The sequence below is a fragment of the Peromyscus californicus genome, unplaced genomic scaffold, assembly GCF_007827085.1.
Source record: "Peromyscus californicus insignis strain IS unplaced genomic scaffold, ASM782708v3 Scaffold_14__1_contigs__length_90479793_seg_2, whole genome shotgun sequence".
NCBI classification, from domain to species: domain Eukaryota; kingdom Metazoa; phylum Chordata; class Mammalia; order Rodentia; family Cricetidae; genus Peromyscus; species Peromyscus californicus.
Window position 1 is genome coordinate 44,719,288 of NW_026294436.1, and position 20,360 is coordinate 44,739,647.

General features: G+C 37.2%; 1 protein-coding gene and 1 non-coding gene across 5 annotated transcripts in view; both read left to right on the plus strand.

Moving 5' to 3' along the window:
- The window catches only part of Cop1 (COP1 E3 ubiquitin ligase), a 128,133-nt gene that overhangs the window by 102,508 nt on the left and 5,265 nt on the right, over window positions 1–20,360 (plus strand). For all 4 annotated transcript variants that reach the window (XM_052737331.1, XM_052737330.1, XM_052737332.1 and 1 more), the window contains exon 18: window positions 307–467. In XM_052737331.1, the coding sequence (XP_052593291.1) occupies window positions 307–467 (161 nt within the window). The remainder of the gene's footprint in view (window positions 1–306; window positions 468–20,360) is intronic.
- Window positions 11,669–11,808, plus strand: LOC128110202 (small Cajal body-specific RNA 3). Its single transcript, XR_008218158.1, has one exon. It is a non-coding gene; the product is annotated as a small Cajal body-specific RNA 3 (non-coding RNA).

Here is a 20,360-nt window from a genome sequence, read left to right on the forward strand (position 1 = left end):
AAATGTTGTGTTCTGGAACTGGGGCTAGAGATGTAGTTCACTGTAGCCAAAGGCCTTAGATTCAATTTCTAGCACAGAGTGTAGGGATTATAGAAGGATAGTATTCTAGCTGGTTGTGGTATCATACACTTATGACCCCAGCATTTGAGAGGCAGAGGAAGACACTTGTGTGTTTAAGAACAATCTGGGCTATGTAAGACTGCCCCAAATGAATATGTATGTATGTATGTATGTATGTATGTATGTATTCATTCTAATTCCAGGTTCTCCCATTCTAAAAAGATTGCATTTATTATTTCTTTTCAGGAAGTGAGAACAACTCCCTCTACTTGTACTATAAAGGACTTTCTAAGACTTTGTTAACTTTTAAGTTTGATACAGTCAAGAGTGTTCTGGACAAAGACCGGAAAGAAGATGACACAAATGAATTTGTCAGTGCTGTGTGTTGGCGGGCACTATCAGATGGGGTAAGTTTTCATGTATATTTTTAACCATGGCATTTCATAATGGTTGTGAATACACAACATTAGTTGTTTTAGATTTTAAGATATAGCTAGGTAAATAATAGGTGTTGTATAGCATTGTCAACAGAAAATGGGTGTTTTAGATACTAGTTGAAATGTCACCAGTGACACAATGTCTTGATGATGTATCTCTCATATACCTAGGATACATGTACATACTTCAGTTATCTCTTTTTTTTTTTTTTTTTTTTTTTTTTTTTTTGGGTTTTCGAGACAGGGTTTCTCTGTAGTTGTGCGCCTTTCCTGGAACTCACTTTGGAGACCAGGCTGGCCTCGAACTCACAGAGATCCTCCTGCCTCTGCCTCCCGAGTGCTGGGATTAAAGGCGTGCGCCACCACCACCACCACCCGGTTTATCTCTTTTTTTAAGACTAGATTCCTCCAGAGTACTTCTGTGTCTCATTCTTGTTAATGATCATATTTAGTGTCTGTTCAAAAAAGGGGCTCAGCTGATGTATTCCCAATTAAATACTATTTCAGGGTAGAATTACTCTACAGATACACTTTAGTAGTATTTAATCATTCAATTTATTTATAAGAAAGTTACACTGCTACAGTATAAAAATCATACCCTCCAATTTTCTACTTCCTTATACATTTTAAAGTAAAGGCTTTTCCATGAATTATATGTAGGAAGAATTATTTTTACTATTTTGATTTATGTCTTTACAGTTGTATCATTTTTCTTTTAAGCTTTTTAGGTGCTTGATTAGGGAGGAGGAGTATTTTGTTGTTGTTGTTGTTGTTGTAGATTGTATTTAGGGTCTGTGAATTGACCCCTGGGCCTTGTACATTCTAAAAATGAATTCTTTCACTGAGTGATAGCCTCTAATTTTATTTTTAACACAGAAAATTTTGACTTGACACATACTTTAAAGTATTTGAGTGCCAGATGCAGTTTCATATGATAAAATCTATTGATGCCTTATTTAAAATTTTGTGACTCAGCTTCCAGGTTTCATAATAATAGACTGTAATTTGTATAGGCCTTCTCACTATGTAGAATTAGGAAAGTTAGACTAAAGTACATGCACTGTTACTTGTTCATATTTCTGAAAGGTCTGACAAATCCTTGTGAGTCTCAAACACATCTTTAAGAAGGATTCTAGATGGTGGTCCTGGAAACAACTTTGTATATATTGTCACCCTTGAAGGCCTTTCAGGGGGCCCAAACATGGAAAGGGAAGAGAATGATATTAATGTTAATGTGTAGGCCTAAGCTGAAGTATATGTCTTAAGTTTTGAACTAGAAACTTTAGCAAGTAAAGAGGTGAATTAAAAAACAGATTTATGGAATAAGAATAAGACAAGAAAATGATATGTATAGGTTTAAGCTCAATACTACTATAAATCACATTTTTAAAAAATTAACTTGTAAATTATTAAAGAAAAAATTTTTTTCATTTTGGTATGTCTTAGTTAAGGTTTTATTGCTGTGAAGAGACACCATGACCATGACAACTCTTAAAAAGGAAAACATTTAATTGGGGTTTAGTCCATTATAGTCAAGGCAGCAAGCATGGTGCTGGAGAAGGAGTCTGCCAAATTGGGTGTGGCTTGAGCATATATATAAGATACAAAGCCTGCTTCTACAGTGACATACTTACCCCCCAAAAGGCCCCATCTAATAATGCCACTCCCTATGGGCCAAGCATTCAAACACATGAGTCTGTGGAGGCCATTCCTATTCAATCCCCCACATTTCACTCTCTGGCCCCCATAGACTTATAGCCATACCATAATGCAGAAATGCATTCAGTCCAACTTCAAAAGTTCCCATAGCCTATAACAGCCTCAAACTTAAAAGTCCAAAGTCTCTTCTGAGATTCATGCAATTGCTTTACTGTAATCCCCTATATAATCAGCATCTGGGGAACCAATTTGGCTACAGGACTAGAATATCTGACAGACCATTTTCTTCAGCAAGAATTTTGAAAGACCATCCTACCTGTCTTGGTAGAGTTGAGTAATTGCTTTTCCTTATGCCCTGTACATGCAGAAAGGACAGCATTCGTACTGTCAGCAGTCAAGGCAAGGACAGTTCTTTGCCCAGTGGGCCATTTTGTGCCAAGAAGACAAACTTCCAAACAGAAATGTCATTGTCCAGCCCAGACAGGTTTATCAGTTAGCCATTTTAAAGGTAGAGTACTTCTGAGAGTTGAACAGCAGTTGTGTTCTGTTTATACGGTTGATGGCTGTTTTTTATAGTATGTTATGATATTATTCCTAGAAACATGCATTGGTCTGTGTTCTCTTTCTGAGATTGTAGGAATTTTAATCTGGGTATTCCATTGCTGTAACAGATCTCAGCCCCAAAGATTCACTGCTACATTTGCAACATATGGCCTCAGCTTTCCTCTTTGTCCTTCTGGCCCTATGCATTCAACCCATCTTGTACTTCGTTTTAGAAACTGGACATCTACCTCTTGAAGAGGCCAATTTGGATGCCATGATTTTGGTGTAATTATAGTCACTTCCACACCTGTGTCTACTAGGCCTTCTATAACAATGCCATTAATTCAAAGTCTGAGCTTTGGTCTTTGTTCATTTATGAAAGTCTGCCAAAATATTATGTGGTGTTCTTTGGAACTTTTGATTCCTCTATTGGAGCTGTTCTATCATCTAGTGCAGTATTGTTCTGTACATGAGACACTGGGTTATTTAGTTGTCCTGGAGAGAAATTTCGTCCGCAGTGACTGGAAATATTTGTACTATGTTCAATTTGGGGGTCTGCAAGAGGCCCCCTGAGGCGTTTCCTGCCGGAAAATGGTTGACTTGTATATCTATTGTTGATCTGCATTCATTGGTCCGATGTCAGCCTTTGCCGCATCTTCTGCATAATCCAGAAGGTTGGGGTGTCCCGTTAGGTTCATTTCTAGAAGTACTGCTTCTAGGAGCACCCCGTGTACAGTTTCCACTCATGACCTGGTATACCACAGTTAAAACATTTGGTACCTCGAGGCCTCCTTCCACCTCTGGAAATTTCTTCTCCTATCCAAGCCTCATTACCATAGTTAAGAGACTCAACACTGTTGGTATATTGAATCCATGGTGCTGTAAGTGTTCTTTTGCATTCTGCATTAGCATTGTTAAATGCCATGGACTCAGTTAATACTTGTTTTAGTTCTTTGTCTGCCTTTTTTTTAATAGCTGTGGTCAGCCTTTGTAAAAATCAGTAAATGGTTCTTATGGGCCTTAGAAAACTTTTGTGTATAGCTCAGCTGGTTTTCCTGGTTCTGGAATTTTTTCCCAAGCATTTAAAGCTGCTGTACAGCATAGTGATATTGTATGCTCATCATAAGTGGCTTGTGCATTTCTATTAGCAAAACGTCCCTCACCAAGAATTTGATCTTAGGAGATCTCAAAACCTCTGATCTTACCTTGTTGTTCCAGGATTCTAGCTTCCTCTCTCAACCAGCTTTTCCATTGTAACTGCTGGCTATGTTCTAGAACAGTTGAGATAACTGATTCCAATCATCTGGTGTGATGGTATTTGTGGAAGACCACGTAATTAACATCTGTTTTACATATGTTGAACGTATACCATAGGTGACCACCAATTCCTTAATGTTTTTTAAATCTCCCATAGGAATAGGTTGCAACTTATATTCTACATATGACTCAAGATGTCTATCATCTACTGGCTTCTCACGAATGATGACAGGATAAGCCATTGTATGAGAGCCATCTGTTGATATTATGACTTATATGGCCTTGCCCTTCTGCCTGTTAGTTCCTTTGTCATCTCTACTGAGAGTTTCTGCCAGAGCTTGCAACTGAGCACCTAGGGTCAGTTGCAGCAAATGAACCTCCTCTGTTGTAAGGTATTCCAGAGATTTCATGAAATCATGCAGCCTTTTATGTTCTTCCGAAACACATGATTCCATAGCCCTTAGTTTATCAATTAATGACAATCTTTCTTCCTTATAAAGTATCTGAATAGCGGCAACATTACTCTGGAGAGTTGTTGTTTTATCCATTATGTATTTGTATTTATTATTAATAGAATCAAATCTGGTTGTACATTTATTATTAATGGACATAAGTTCTTGTAGTAAGTTAGCAGATTCCAAACAAAGGATCCTTTTATTTAAGTCTTTATTACTACCTTGTAAATCTGGATAGCAGTTTCCAGAGAAAGAATCTGTTTAAGTCTTCATTGCTGCCTTGTAAAGACTACGTAGCAGATTCCAGAGAAAGACTCTTTTTACTTAAGTCTTCAGTGGTACCTTGTAAAGCCTGTATCAGTCCCAATAATGACTCATCTTTATTATTATTATTAAACCAGCTCTTCAATGGTATGTGAATTATTGTGCTAAATGCTACAATGGTGACTATACCAAGAAGCTCATATATGTCTTATAAAAATCCATTCATTATACAAGCAAAAATTTTTAAATTCTTGTGATGTAATATTTTGTTTTGAGAAATATTCAAAATTCATAAAGATTTTATTAATTTTTTATTTATTAATCAGTTTTAAGGTGTAAAATTATTATCAAATACTTTTACCTTAGATGAAATCTTGATTGCTGTTGTTTCAGTTCTTGCCGGTTTTTTGGGGGGTGTAGTGTTGTTTCTTGGCCAGTAGGTGTCGCAGGTGTAACACCAGAACAGGTCTGTTGTAGTCCGACTTAGGTCCCTGAATGGCTCCTGTGAATTAAGCACTTACCCAGGCAACCCCTGAGCACTAGGTAGGGTTGCTGGGACCACAACAGATTGTATACAACAATGAGGCAATACACCAATGAGCTGGAAGCGCTCAGGCACGGTCACGCACCTGGCAGGAGCCACCTGTCTGTTTGGTGCTATAGGGCTGGTGACAGCAGGCAGTGCACGGTGCCGAGACTGGACTCAGCTGGAAGTGGTGGAAGCCTGTGCAGGGGTGCAGTCTCAAGGGCGGTGTCCTGGAATTAGCAGCTGTTACACTGAACAATTTTTAAAGTAAGGGAACAGTCTGCTGGTAATCGCTTAGCTAGGCGGTGTTCTGAACCGATCTGGCTGTTACAAGCACGGAACTAGAAGGGCGCCTAGTGCAGGCACCTTTCTCTGGTGCTCTATCCACTGAAGAACATGTGCTTCTTTCTGGCTGTGGTTACAAGAACCGCTGCCTTGTGAGTCACCTGGCCTAGACATGCCTAGTCTACAGGCTCCCTGTCGGGCTGCTGTATGCAGCTGGTCACCTGAGGCGTGATCAGGCCATTCCTGGGGAGTTTGGGCTGTGTGGGCTTTGCAGGATGGAGAAACTCACCCGCAACTGCCTGCATGTGTTAGGGTATGGTCACACAAGTAGCCCCAGTGGGGGTGCGTGGGGCTCAGATCGATCCACATGGTTCGCACTGAGTGTCTGGAGGGGCGGTGCTAGCAAGGCTGACCTGCAGCAAGCACACAAGCCTCTGAGCCAGTGTGCTGCTGCTGCTGCCTCGGAGGCTGCAGGCAGGAGGTATAGGGAGTGTGGGGTCTTTTTGTCACATGAGTGCCACTTATTAGAGATCAATCCCAGTGAGTACTAAATGGGTAACAGGATTTATTAAGATATAAATTGAGGAAATTCACTCATGAATACAGAACGGAGTAGGCAGCGGAAGTCATCCTCTGATCTGACCAGGAGTGAATTCACCTTGCAGGCAGGATGCAGGGAGAAGGGGCATGTGACCATTCTCCAACTCCTTGTAAAAGGTCACATACAAGGGCAGGAAATACCACCTCCTTTGGGCTGTATAGTCCAAGGTCATGGGCAGAGCAAATAACGTGACAGAATAGTGTCCTTTTTATACCGTGTATGTGAATTTTTTTCTTACATTTTTTAGTTTCAGTCTAAAATCCAGTCTTACATAAGAGTCAGATATCATTCTTTTGCATATGAATATCTCATTTTGCCAGTGCTATTTATTGATAAGACTTCTTCCAAAGAGGAATTCTTAGATTTTAAGAAAATACTGTTCATTAAACTGATAGCTAGCTTCTTAGTGTGATAATAAAGCCATAAGATGCTGAAATTAGATGAACATAGATGAAAAACAAGGATCTTCAGTAAAATATTTCAAAACCAAGTACAGGCATATATCATCCACCATGATCAAGTAGATTTATCTTGGAGATGAATGAATGGTTCAACATACACAAATCAATAAATGTAAAACAAAAATTCATATAAATGGGCCTGAACACACACACAAAACCCCATGATATGTTAATAGACATATAAAAAGCCTCTGACAAAATCTAAAATGCCTTCATGTTTAAAGTTCAAGAGAGAGTAGGATGGGAGAGAACAACAACATAATATAATAGTTTATATGACAAACTAACAGACAACATTCCCCTAAATGGAGAAAAACTCAAGCAATCCCATTAATATCAGGAACGAGAGGGCTGTCCACTACTCTCCCTCCTTTTCAACATAGTGCTCAAATCAGTGAGTCAAGAGAAGGAAATTAGGGATATAAGTAGGGAAAGAAGTCAGATTATTCCTATTTGCAGATGAGATTTGCACGTAAGGGATTCCAAAACTTCCACTAGAGCTCTAGAAGCAATCCACATTTCTAGCAAAGTGGCAGGATACAGAAGCCTTTATATACACCATCAGCAACTATACTGAGTAAAACAATAATAACCTGAAAGTAAAATGGTACTAGATGATAACACCAATTGATACATCTATGTAAATGGAGGAAATATCATGAGGAGCTACTGGTAATTAATGACTTCTGAGAAAGAAAGGGAATTAATCTTCACCAGAGATGAGCCCCCTAATTAATTATCCTGTACCAGGGGGTCAGCCCTAAAATCATATACATACATAAGCAACATGAGATTGTCTTAGCAGGTTGTGTGTGTGTGTGTGTGTGTGTGTGTGTGTGTGTGTGTGTGTGTGTGTGTGTGTTGTGTGTGTGTAAAGAAAAAGGGGGCATGCAGGGGGCAAGGGAGCGGAGGAATATAGGACTAAAAATAAAATTTTAGTTAAAATATAAAGTTGTTATATTTTAATTAAAAGAAAAAGTTAAATAATATTGTTAGAGAGAGCCAAACAGATCTCCGATGCAAGGGATACATCTCATTACTTTTGTTTTGCTTGTTGAGACAGGATCTCACTAGGTATCCTAAGCTGGCCACAAACTGGCACTCTTCTAGCTCCTATTCCAGTATACTGTGATTACAGGAATCCTCCACGATGCCCAAATGATGTCATGTCTTTTTGTGTTAACATTGTATTATTGAAAGACTGGAATCAGGTAACGAAAACTACATGTACATCTTTCTCTGATATAACTCCTATTTGAACCTTCTGGAAAGATTTTTAAGTTGTTTCAGGTACAGGAGTATCTATTTCAAAGTGATCGTGTCTGTGTAACAAGATACGGATTTTTTCCCCACATACTCTCATGCTTGTATTCTCCTTCTCTCAATCAAACCATCATCCATATTATCTAGTCCCTTATCCAAAATAGCAGTTGATGATCAAAAGAAATTCCTCTAATGTGTGGTGATATTGTGTTCCCCAAAATACTGTGCACCCTAATAAACTTATCTGGGGTCAGAGAACAGAACAGCCACTAGATATAGAGGCCAGAAAATAGTGGCACACACACCTTTAATCCTAGCATTCCAGAGGCAGAGATCCACCTAGATCTCTGAGTTCAAGGCCACACTGGAAACAGCTAGGCATGGTGACTCACACCTTTAATCCCAGGAACTGATGGCAGAAAGCAGAAAGGTATATAAGGCGTGAAAAACCAGGAACTAGAGCTGTTTAAGCTTTTAGGCTTTAGAGCAGCATGTTCAGCTGGGATCTATTTGGATGAGGACACAGAAGCTTCCAGTCTGAGGAAACAGGATCAGCTGAGGAATTGGCAAAGTGAGGAAGCTGTGGCATGTTTTGCTTCTCTGATCATTTAACGTTCACCCCAATACCTGACTTCAGGTTTGATTTTATTAATAAGACCATTTAAAATTCATGCTACACTAATGGACCTTTAAGATACCTATCTCTTCCAAAATAGCCCAGAAAAAAGTCCTCAGGAAAAGCATTAATGGCAGAGAAGTGAAGTTGGGGTATTTTGCGTTAAGCTATTTATCAAAAATTATCTCTAAAGTTTCAGTAGCTCTAGATGAGGATAAGATAACAACTTTCCTTGTTTGAGACAAAATATAGTAAGTCATGACTTGGAAACTTGCCATCCATTCTGTGTGAAGGTATGTCCGTATGAGATGAGAGCACCTTCCTTTTTAGTCATATAATGTATTATATTCCTATTATTCTTATTTCTAGTCAATTAGACTTTTGTTATATAATTAAAAACTGAAAGGTATGTTTTCATACCCAAGTTTCTTGTGATTTTTTTTAAAAATACTGTTTAATGAGGTGTTGGTGTGTGTGGAGGATGTTCGTGTATTGTTGTTTGATTGCCCTTTAACCTGCAGGCTCCTTGTCAAATGGTTTGTAAAGTTGTAAGATCACAGGCTCTGGAGCCAGCTTTCCTAGGTTCACATCTCTTGAGTTCCAATTTATGTGCTCTGAACTTGTGGCTAGGATTTAATCTCTCCAGTATACTCATTTTTAAAGTGCTGGTAACAGTGGCAACCTGGTTAGAATGGTTAGAATTTGAAAGTCAGGAGGTGTGTGTGATGTGTTTATAAGTGTCTGACATGCAGTAGGGGCTGTGTAGTCATTTGGTGAACAACTTTGACTTTCAAAGTACCCCTCGCAATGTGTAATTTGTTTACATATGAGATTTTTCTAATAGGTGGGCATGTTTTATGCAAAGCCTCACATCATTGTCCTGTTGAAGCACATTGAGAAACCTTGTACTGCTATAAGCCACTCTGCTTTCATTAAACTGCAAACGCAGGCTATGGCAAAGCTTATACCAATGCTTCTCAATTCTGATTGATTATTGCAATTTGGAAATCTCTCAAAATCAGAAACAAGACAATTCCAGTTTTAGACTCTTAATACATAATTCAAGAAGAAAACAACAAAGGTAGAGATCTATATTCTGCAAAGTTCCCCAAGGCTTCATGGGAAATGATAGATGAACAGTCAAGCCTGGAAACAAGAAGTCATACAAGCTCTGAGAAATTATCATGTTACACATATCAACCAAGAGATCTAAGTGATTTGTAAGCACTGGCTAGAGGAAATCATGACCATGTCTTAGATTTTGCTACTTCACTCAGTTTAGAGAGAAGCAAAACAGGTTATATTGTCTTTTTCTTCAATAAAAAAAAGAAAGTACTGGCCGGGCGGTGGTGGCGCACGCCTTTAATCCCAGCACTCGGGAGGCAGAGCCAGGCGGATCTCTGTGAGTTCGAGGCCAGCCCGGGCTACCAAGTGAGTCCCAGGAAAGGCGCAAAGCTACACAGAGAAACCCTGTCTCGAAAAACCAAAAAAAAAAAAAGAAAGTACCATCTTACCATCTTTGAAATATATTCACTAGGCTTGGTGGTCCACATCTTTAATCCTAGCACTCAGAAGGCTGAGGTAGCAGGATTAAGAGACCTCAAGGCTGGTATACACAGACCATATATGTCTATAAATCTTATATATGTGTGTATATAATCATACATGACAGAAAACTTCCCACATGCTGCTGCTTCAGAATTCTTCAGTAAATATATAGTAGAGGAGCTTCTCTTCCCCGCTTTCTTCAGCTGTTTCTCTTTATCTTGTGTCTTCCTTTTTTCTTTCCTTTAGCTAGGTGGTTGTAACATTTTAGGAAATTGTGCTGACTGTCAGGAAGAGGGCCAGTCTGAATGAAATCTTTCTTTGTGTTGAGAGTAAAAGAAGATTGTGAGTGTGAAGTTCTTCTCTAGTATCCAGGATATAGAAAGGTAGAGACAGAAAACTAAGGCAATGAATGCTGTTAGTTTTTTCTCAGGAAATTGTTTGAGGTATAGATTTTCCTTAGTTCACTGACTAGTATTATATGGACCAACTTAGCAAAATCATTTGTTGCTTTAGATTTTATAGTGACTGTGGTAAGGAAATCAACAAATTACAGTCTATTGCTTGACATTTAAAGTACTTCATTATTGACATTTTTATGTTTACTGTAATAAATTTGACGTAATAAAATAACTCAATTTTTTCTTGTTCTATGTATTCCAATTTTAACTAATAGAATTAACATGGATCTTTAACTGTTTGCTTTGTTGTTTTGAATTCTGCCTTTTCTAGTGAAAAAATAAGTATTATTTAAGAAGGCATTATGTATAACCTGGATCTAAAGTGAATTTTTACTAAATATTATTTTTATTCTTTGAGAATATCATACATTTTTATCTTTGATCACAATCAATCTCCCCTCCTTCCCCCTGACTGCTCCCAGACCTCTGCCCCTCATCCCATCTTCTCTAAATTTGATATCCTTAAAAAACAAACCTCTTCCACTCTAGTTATGTTGGCTGTATATGCTCATGGGTGTGGGATCATCCACTAGACAGTTGGCCTACCAGCGGCCACACTCTTAAAGAAAACTGACTTTCCCTCCTCCAGAAGTCATCAGCTGTCAGTAGCTCCTCATCTCGCACTCCACCCCACTGCACCCTTTGCTGGATGTTTTCTGGCCTCTGCAGGCACATGGTGCATATAAACACATGCAGCAAAGTACACATCCATATAAATAAATCACTTTTTAAAGAAAGAAGTGTAGTTCTCTCAAGTTTTTAATATTCATCAGCAGTACAAAATCATTTCCTTGTCGTAAATATCATTGTGGATACAGTATTGTCAATCTTATTCAAGATATTGTCAAGTATGAGAGTTTGGCATGTGATAGAACTTGAAAGTGTCTGTAGATATCTTGAGTAGCAAAGATAATTAAGTGATATGGGCCACTTAACATTGGAATGACTGAGGTGTATCTGTATGTGTCTGTGTATCTCCATCCTTCTTTCCTGTACAGTACATACTTTTAGAGTTTTTCTCCCTGACTAGCTGCCTTTGCCTTTGCTTGATAAATATGCCTTTTTAATGGTTCTTTTCTGTTATCTGGATCCTGATTTTTGTCATTAACTTGTTTTAATGTATTAAGATGTGTCTAAATGAGAAAGCAGTTAGAAATTGGAATAATATAAAAGTACATAAAGAATTAGAATATAAAAGGACTAACAAATGTCATATTAATATAAAACGCACTAACAGTGGAAGCTGTGGCGTCAAGCCTGTAGACAAAGGAGAAAATACCTTTTGTCTGCAGAAGGCAGTGATCCTACATGAACATGGAAGTCTCTGTCTGATTTAGGACAGCTGGCTAAGTCTGATCGTTCCCCTCCATACACTTTCTGAATTACCACTCTATTGTTTTCCTTACTATTTTGTTCAATATCTTTGCTGATTGAGTGTACTAGATTATAGAAGCAAACAAACAAGAAAACCAAGGAAAGCTAGCTCAACCATCTGAAGTATTGTATGGATTTTGTTTGTCTGTGTTCTGGTGGGTTTTTTTTTATGCTCTTTGAAACAAGGTCTCTTGTCACCCACATTAGCCTTGAATTCCTGCCTCTACTTCTCAAGTATAGGGATTACAGGTTAGTTGATAGTTTTTGAAAATAGATGTTACTGTTGGCTTATTTATTTGAAGAACCTACAACCAGGATGTACAGTGTATATAGAATTGCTATTTTTCTAGTGATTGGATTGGGTTAATTAATCCAAAGTTATCAGTTATCAACATTTTATATACAAAGGGGCTATTGAAAGTACCTTTCGTGAAGTTCTTTTTATTAAAAATTGCTTTCTTGCTACACATGATGAATCAGTAATCCAAGCATTTGAGAAGCCAAAGCAGAAGAATTGCCATTAGTCCAAGACTGTTCTGGGCTAGAGTGAGTCCCTATGTTTAATAAAATAGCAAAATATAGATGTATACTCTTTAACTCTATAAACAAAGTTTGGAAATGACTATTTCCAAAGAAAGTTCTTGATTCTTAGTACTAAGTGTGAAGTCTTGATTGTTTGCGTCTAAGTTTTGGGGAGAAGGGCAGGAGGAAAGGAGCCTGGGCAGAAATTGATTGGCCCACAGCATCAGGGTGTGCTGTGAGCCAACCCCAGCTGGTCTTGTTTGTAATTAATTGTGGAAAGATCCTTGTTTGTGGTTCTCAACTTCCCATATTTCTTTCTTTGAGCAAATTCTGCATGAGACAGTTGTTATAACAGTTTGCTGATTTTTCTAGGCCTGTTAGAAATCCAAGTTTGTTCTTCATTTCAATAAGCAATCTTGAATAAATATAACTAGTCATTATATTTATTCTCCCTGTTTTTTTTAGCATAATAAATTCTAATCTAGATCCAAGATCCTTTTCTATAATGACCTGACTAAAAGTCAGTGATATTATTATGTAGGTAAAATTCAAGGAAAAAAGCATATGACTTGTGATCAACTATCTTAATTTATGTTTGCAGATATATATCAGGGATATGATTCAACCAAGGCCAAGTAATATATTTTCCCTTTGTTATTAAAGTCCTTTAGAGTGCCCTTTTGAGGGTATCTTCTTGCTGTGTGCCACCAGTTTATGTTTGTGTGTAACTGGATGTGTATATCTTTACCCTTTTGACATGATATGTGCCTCTCTTAATTTTCTCAGCCACCAATGTCTCTAAAAGCTATTAGATGAAATCTGTCTAACCAGATGGATAATTATAGGAACCAACTTTTCCCCATATTAATAATAATTCTGTACACTGTGCCAGTGTCATTAATTACACAACCTGTCTATATTGTTATACTTTAAGATTGTCTATAACTACTTTGGTGGCCAAGGAATGATCACATGCCAAACCTGGAGATAATCACAGGTGTGATATGTACTTTTTTATGTTAGGTTGGGACCTGTGTCTTAAATTTTTTTACTATTCACCACTGAAGACAGCTTATTAGTGATACTCTTATTGTGACATTAGGACCTTTGAGGACCCAGATCTAAAGGGTAAATCTTAACAGGGGTAAATGGAGGCCAGGAAGGAAAGGAGAAAGAATCTGTTGATTCCAGTGAAGGTAGGTTCATGGTTGGGGTAGATCTTTCTTTTCCTTCTCTGAGAGTTTATGTTTATATTCATCTGACTGCTTGTACATGTTTTAAAATAACAAGCATGTGGCTGAGCTCAGTTATAGTGTTTACCTAGCAAACACAAGGCCCTGAATTCAGTTCCCAGGACAGTCACAGAAGTGCACTAAAATGATAGTCACAAGTTTAGGGTATTTTGAACTGATTGAAGAAGTTTTTGAAATAGTTTTTTTTTTTTTTTTTTCAGAATGTTAAAACATCTTAGAAGTGCTATGAAAAACCTCTGTGTGTTAAATGACTATTTTCCTGGGGACAGTTTTACCAGTTTTTAATGCTGATTTTCTTACATATTTAGTAAAGATAAATATCAGTGGCTAATTTATTCCTGATGTTTTATGTGTTTTTTTTTACAATTGCATTAGAATAACCTCAATATTTGAAGTACAGATTCATACATAATTTTTATCTAATTAATTACTATACTTTCTTATATCTGGCAATAAAGTTACTAGGAACTATCCAGCACTTAGAATGACATATCTTTTCTTAGAATGATTATTTTAAAAAAAAAAATCGGGATGGAGAAGTGATTAAGCAGTTAAGAACACTGGCTGCTCTTCCAGATGATGCAGGTTTGATTCCCAGCACTCACGTGGTGATTCACAAACGTGTAACTTCAGTTCTAGGACATTCAGTGCCTTTTTCTGGCCTCGTCATGTACCGCACTCACATGGTGCACAGTCTAAGTACCCATAGAGAGAAAATAAAATGATATCAGTATAAAATATTTTCATTGCTCGTTCAGAAAAGTCTCAGTTTGAGCTGAGATGACTCAGTGGGTGAAGTGCTTCCTACACAAGCATGAGTTCCCAAAGGTGGATACATAGTACTCAAGTCAAAAATTAAACATGCCATCATGTGCCTCCAACCCAGAACCCAAGGGCAGAACAGTCTAACTGAAATGTCAAATTCCAGATTCATGAGAAATAGCCTAAATAAAACCTCTAGCCAGCTCCTTACATAACCCCTTGATCCACACACAGAAAGGTCTTAATTATGAAGCTCAGTCTCAGAATTGAAGCTATAAGTCAACTGAACATAAAAGTCCTTTTGATTAGCATTGTAAATCCTTTCCTCATATTTGTTAGGTTTGTTAAAAAGACCAGGTATTTGTTTGAATTAATCAAAAAACTGAGGTATAATAAAGGATTTATTCTGTCAGTCAAATAATAGCCATCATCATTTAGTATTATCCTAGATGATCTTTTAGCAAGAATGCCTAAGTGGAGAGGAAGTAAGGGATTGAAATGTAATGGGATAATCTTGTTCCCTTTTGATGAAGAAACTCCATTCTCCCAGATATCAAAGAAGGGTACATTTGGCCCAGCAAAAGCTATGTACACTGACTGAGGAACACTACCTCCTACCACCTTCATTCTATAGCCAGATTCTTTCTTTTATTGAAAGTACTTGATAGTTAGAAGGCAATTTTACAAGGCCTGTGCGTGTGTGCATGTATGTGATTTGAAATGTCTGTGTATGGATGCATAAAATTTAAAAGATGTCTATATGTAGTGAATCGAGTTGAGGCTCTCTTGTACTTATTTTGTTTTTTTGTTTGTTTTTTTGTTTTGTTTTGGTTTTTTTTTTAGATTTATTTATTATGTACACAGAAGAGGGTGCCAGATCTCATTACAGATGGGTTGTGAGCCACCATGTGGTTGCTGGGAATTGAACTCGACCTCTGGAAAAGCAGTCGGTGCTCTTAACCTCTGAGCCATCTCTCCAGGCCTGTTGTACTTGTTAAATGCTTTTGTAAGATCCCTTTCTCCATCTCCAAGATGACTAGTTCAATAAGATAGAAGCCAATATTGATGTATTTATTAGTCTCCACAAGCTGATTCCTGGTTTTGGTTTTCCTTAGAAACAGCATATATATTTTGGTTTTCATATAATAGAAACAACATAATATAATATATTCTTTCTTTTGGTCTGATTTCTTCAGCCTGTTTTGTTGTCATTCCTTGTATATATAGTTTTATGTTATTGTTGTTTTTAATCAAAGCAACATTTTGATTTATAACTTTGTTCACCCATTTTGGATATAAAACCTATTTCTGGTTTTGAACTGTTTTAAGTAATAAATATTTATATGGTTTAGTATCCTTTCTTTTGCATACATACATCTACAGGGTAGAATTGCTACATTATAGTATAGTTATGCAATTAACTTTGTAAGGAACTTTCACTTTTTCCCAAAGTTGTTGTATTATTTTTCATTCTTATCAGCAAACTATGATCTCCTAATTGTTCCTTATCCTTGCTCACATTTGGCATTGTCAGTTTAATTTACTCTAGTAAGTGTAAGTTATGCTAACATTTGATGAGTTTGTCAGCACTTTTATGAAGATAGTCATAGACTCCGTGGTTTTATTTGTCCTCTTAAACTCAGTCATGCCATTTTTTTCTACTAGTTATTTGAGAATTTCATGCAATGTGTTTTGATCATAGATCATATTCACCTCTTCTCCGATTCCTCCCATTTCCACCCCTACTCCCATACTCTCTCTACCCATCCAGCTTCGGTGCCCTCTTTTTAGTTTAGTTGTTTGGTTTTGTTTTAACCCATTAAGTCTAGTTTGTGCTGCCCATATATTCTTGGATGTAGACTTCCACAGGGGTGTAGTCCATTTACCAGGGACTACACTCTTAAACTGGCAGCATTTTTAAGGTAGTTTTGGTTTTGGGGTTTTGTTTGTTTTTTGTTTGTTTGTTTGTTTTTTGCATTCTAAGAATATTTTCAAACTCAAACATTTTTTTCTGTGGGTTTTTTTATCCTATATTTTGATGTTTTTTACATTTATGTGTTTAATCCATTAGAATTAATTTTTAGGGTGATACAATGTATAAAGATTGAGGGGTTTTTTTTTTGTTGTTGTTGTTGTTGTTTTTTTATTTTGCTATACAATTCAGTTCTACATATCAGCCACGGATTCCCTTTTTCTCCCCCCTCCCGTCCCCCTCACCTTCCCCCCAGCCCCCCCCCCCCCCATTCCCATCTCCTCCAGGGCAAAGCCTTCCCCACAGACTGAGATCAACCTGGTAGACTCAGTCCAGGTAGGTCCAGTCCCCTCCTCCCAGGCGGAGCCAAGCAATCCTGCATAGGCCCCAGGTTTCAAACAGCCAACTCATGCAATGAGCACAGGACCCGGTCCCACTGCCTGGATGCCTCCCAAACAGATCAAGCCAATCAACTGTCTCACCCACTCAGAGGGCCTGATCCAGTTGGGGACCCCTCAGCCATTGGTTCATAGTTCATGTGTTTCCGTTCGTTTGGCTATTTGTCCCTGTGCTTTATCCAACCTTGGTCTCAACAATTCTCACTCATATAAACCCTCCTCATTCTCGATAATTGGACTCCCAGAGATCCACCCAGGGCCTAGTCGTGGATCTCTGCATCCAGATCCCTCAGTAGTTGGATGAGGTTTCTAGCACGACAATTAGGGTGTTTGGCCATCCCATCACCAGAGTAGGTCAGTTCGGGCTGTCTCTCGACCATTGCCAGCAGTCTGTTGTGTGGGTATCTTTGTGAAAAGATCTTCACCAACCCCACATCTGACAGAGGACTGATATCCAGAATATATAAGGAACTCAAGAAATTAGACATCAAAATGCCCAACAGTCCAATTAAGAAATGGGCTATAGAACTAAACAGAATTCTCAACAGAGGAAACTCAAATGGCCGAAAGACATTTGAGGGTTTTTTTTAATATGCATTTCAGCACACATACAATTGCTTTTCATAAATATGGTTTGTCAGAACACAGTCCAAGAATGGAGTCATGTGAGGGGAATTCTCAGTGCTTGTGGGAAAAATTTCAAAAAAAAAAAAAACAGGCAAGAGTCTTGTGGCCTCAGTTTCTTCAAAAACAAGGAATTGTTCTTGGAATGTGCTGTTGTGCCCCTCCCAGGTGTGGCAGTTAGGAGTGAGTTGACTTTTATTTCATTACAACTGGCTATTGTTACTTGTTTATATGCCTCTATGCCTGCCACATGTTACTTATCCTTGTGATTAGACACTTTACTCATGTGATTCTTAACCCTGAGTGTAAATTGTCTGATGCTCTAAATAAAGTTGACTATTGAATAAGACTTTAGTACACCTCATTTTTAGGCTCTACTCTCCTAGGTTCACACTGCCAACTAGAGCAGTAAACAATGGTTGTTTCAGTACTCTTTGTAATGCTAATTATTCTTGCCAAGTTCTTTTATAAATTTGCATGATCACATACTGATTTGTTTTTGTTTTTGTTTTTTTGTTTTTTTTTTTTTTTTGGTTTTTCGAGACAGGGTTTCTCTGTGTAGCTTTGCGCCTTTCCTGGAACTCACTTTGGAGACCAGGCTGGCCTCGAATTCACAAAGATCCGCCTGCCTCTGCCTCCCGAGTGCTGGGATTAAAGGCGTGCGCCACCACCGCCCGGCTTGATTTGTTTTTGAGCTTTCCATTTTCTTAGCTGTTATAGTTCTTCTCTTTGGTGACATGCTAGGATTAACCTTTAAATTTCTATTTTAAAAGTCTGTAAAACTTTTATTGTGATTGCAAAAATAATTAATATTTTAAACACTATCTGACCCATGTACATAAATATATGTAGGTTTGTTTTTAAGAAACGCGCAGAATTGTTTTACAGTTTTTAATATTAGGTCTTTATCTGTAAGTAGGTAATTGTTTTAGATGCTTCTATAAGTAACATTTTTAAAATTCCATGTGTTTGTCATTTATAACTGGTTTATAGAAAAATTTATTTTCATGTAAATGATGTACATTCCTCCAAGAGTCAGTTTAATAGTTCCAGTAGATACTCACTAGGATTTTGTACATAGATAGACATGTAATTTGCAAGTGAGGATAGTTTTACTTCCTTCTGATTTCTATATTGTTTTTGGTATGAGGATGTGGTGCTTTTACAATGTATTTACACATTTATATGTAGATAATTTATCACCTTGAATAAAATTTTTATTATTAGTAATAAATTCAAGTGAATTTTATATTAAATGTGATTTTTCTCTTCTCAGTGTAATGAATTGTATTCTTTGATATTTTAAATTTTTTGATGCTTGAGATTGAGCCTAGGGTCTTGTATAAATGCTAAGCTTTCCTGTAGCAGAGAACTATACCCTGCGCCTGTCACTGATTTGTTAATATTAGAAACCAAGTTAATGTCAGGATAAATCCTACCTAAATTGGCTAGTTTTATTTTCATGACTTTCTCTGGTGTTGTTTCATTCATAAACTGAGTTTGAAAATGTTCCTCACTCCTTAGTCACTATCTTTTCCTTCTGTCCTATTGAGCTATTTTGCATTTTTATTACTTGTCAATCTTATTGGCATAAAGTTATTCATAGTGATTTATTATTTTAGTGCCTGGGATATCAAATGATATATAAAGCCATGGGAGTCTGTTTAAGAAGTATTAGGGAAATTTATTAAGGTAAATTGAGGAAATCCACTTACGAATACTGAACGGAGTACACAGCTTAAGTCATCCTCTGATCTGACCGGAATTTGATAATGTGGATTAACATTAGTTTTGCTTTTTTAAAATTACTGTTATTTTCCTGTCGCTGTGTAGTTTTACCATATAAAAGTAAAGTTTATTATTCAAACCTAGAATCAAGGAGAACTGACCCGTAGGCAAATTACTGAAGCACTGCTTCTTTGTAGTTTCCTCCTTCATGATATTTTGCATACAAATTCTAGTCCAACCATGGTCATTGCAACCTCCCAGTACTCTTAAATCATTCTTGGCCTTCTCAATTCAGTGAGCCCCCATCTTCTGCTTAGATTTCTCTATGCTATATTTAGATTCCCCTTCCCTACTTTATGGTCCAGAAATTGCCTCTAAGCAGAAAGCCCCAGGGTGTTTAGGAACCTCACAGCATTGGTTTCTTTTCTCAGGGATTAGAGTACTATGCTGTCTATACTCCAGTGGTGCCATATATATTTTGTTCACTCTTCTAGTTACTCATAGTAGGAGAACAGATCCCACTTGTTTACTGTGTTCTGGCCAGAAATAATAGTTGTTTATTTATGCGTATTTTATTTGTATGTGTGTGCTTGCATATGTGCCTATTATATAATAAAATGTATTCACGTTTCAAATAATTATATCTCTCTAGGAATAAATTCTCAAACTAAGCAAATACTTATTCTTGGTCAGGTTGCTTAGGATTTTAACATAGTGATTTTGTTAAACACTATTGTAGAGAGAACACTGCACTGGCATTATTGATGAATTTGGTATATGTGATTTCTGTTTTTATAAAAAAGCCCTGCTAAGTTTTCCATTGTCTAAGAAAATCTTCCGATGGAGAAAAAGTGGACACAATGTACTAGCTATCTTTGAGGAGAGTTTTGCAATAAGCTACACAAAAAAGAAAACAAATAATGAGAATTGCTGTCATTTTTATTTCACAAGTAAAATCTCCATCTAGCAAGACTATAATTATAGCAAGCAAACACCAGTCACCCAGAATACAAATATGGCTTGGCTTGTTCAAAGCTTTTAAGTAATAACCTCTAATAACAGAAGTAAAGTTTCTGGTTTTGTTTTTCTGTTAAATTGAAAAAAAAATCTAGTACTAAATTTCTCCTTTGTATGATCTTTGCAGGAAGGGTGTACTAAGATGTGATGATGTTATTTTTTTATTTCATTGTTTTTTACTTTGAATAGTTTTGAGTGTGTGTAAGAATTCTTAGGACACTGTGCTATGTATATGTCAATCCTGAAAGACCATTTGAGCTAACTCAGTTTATACATT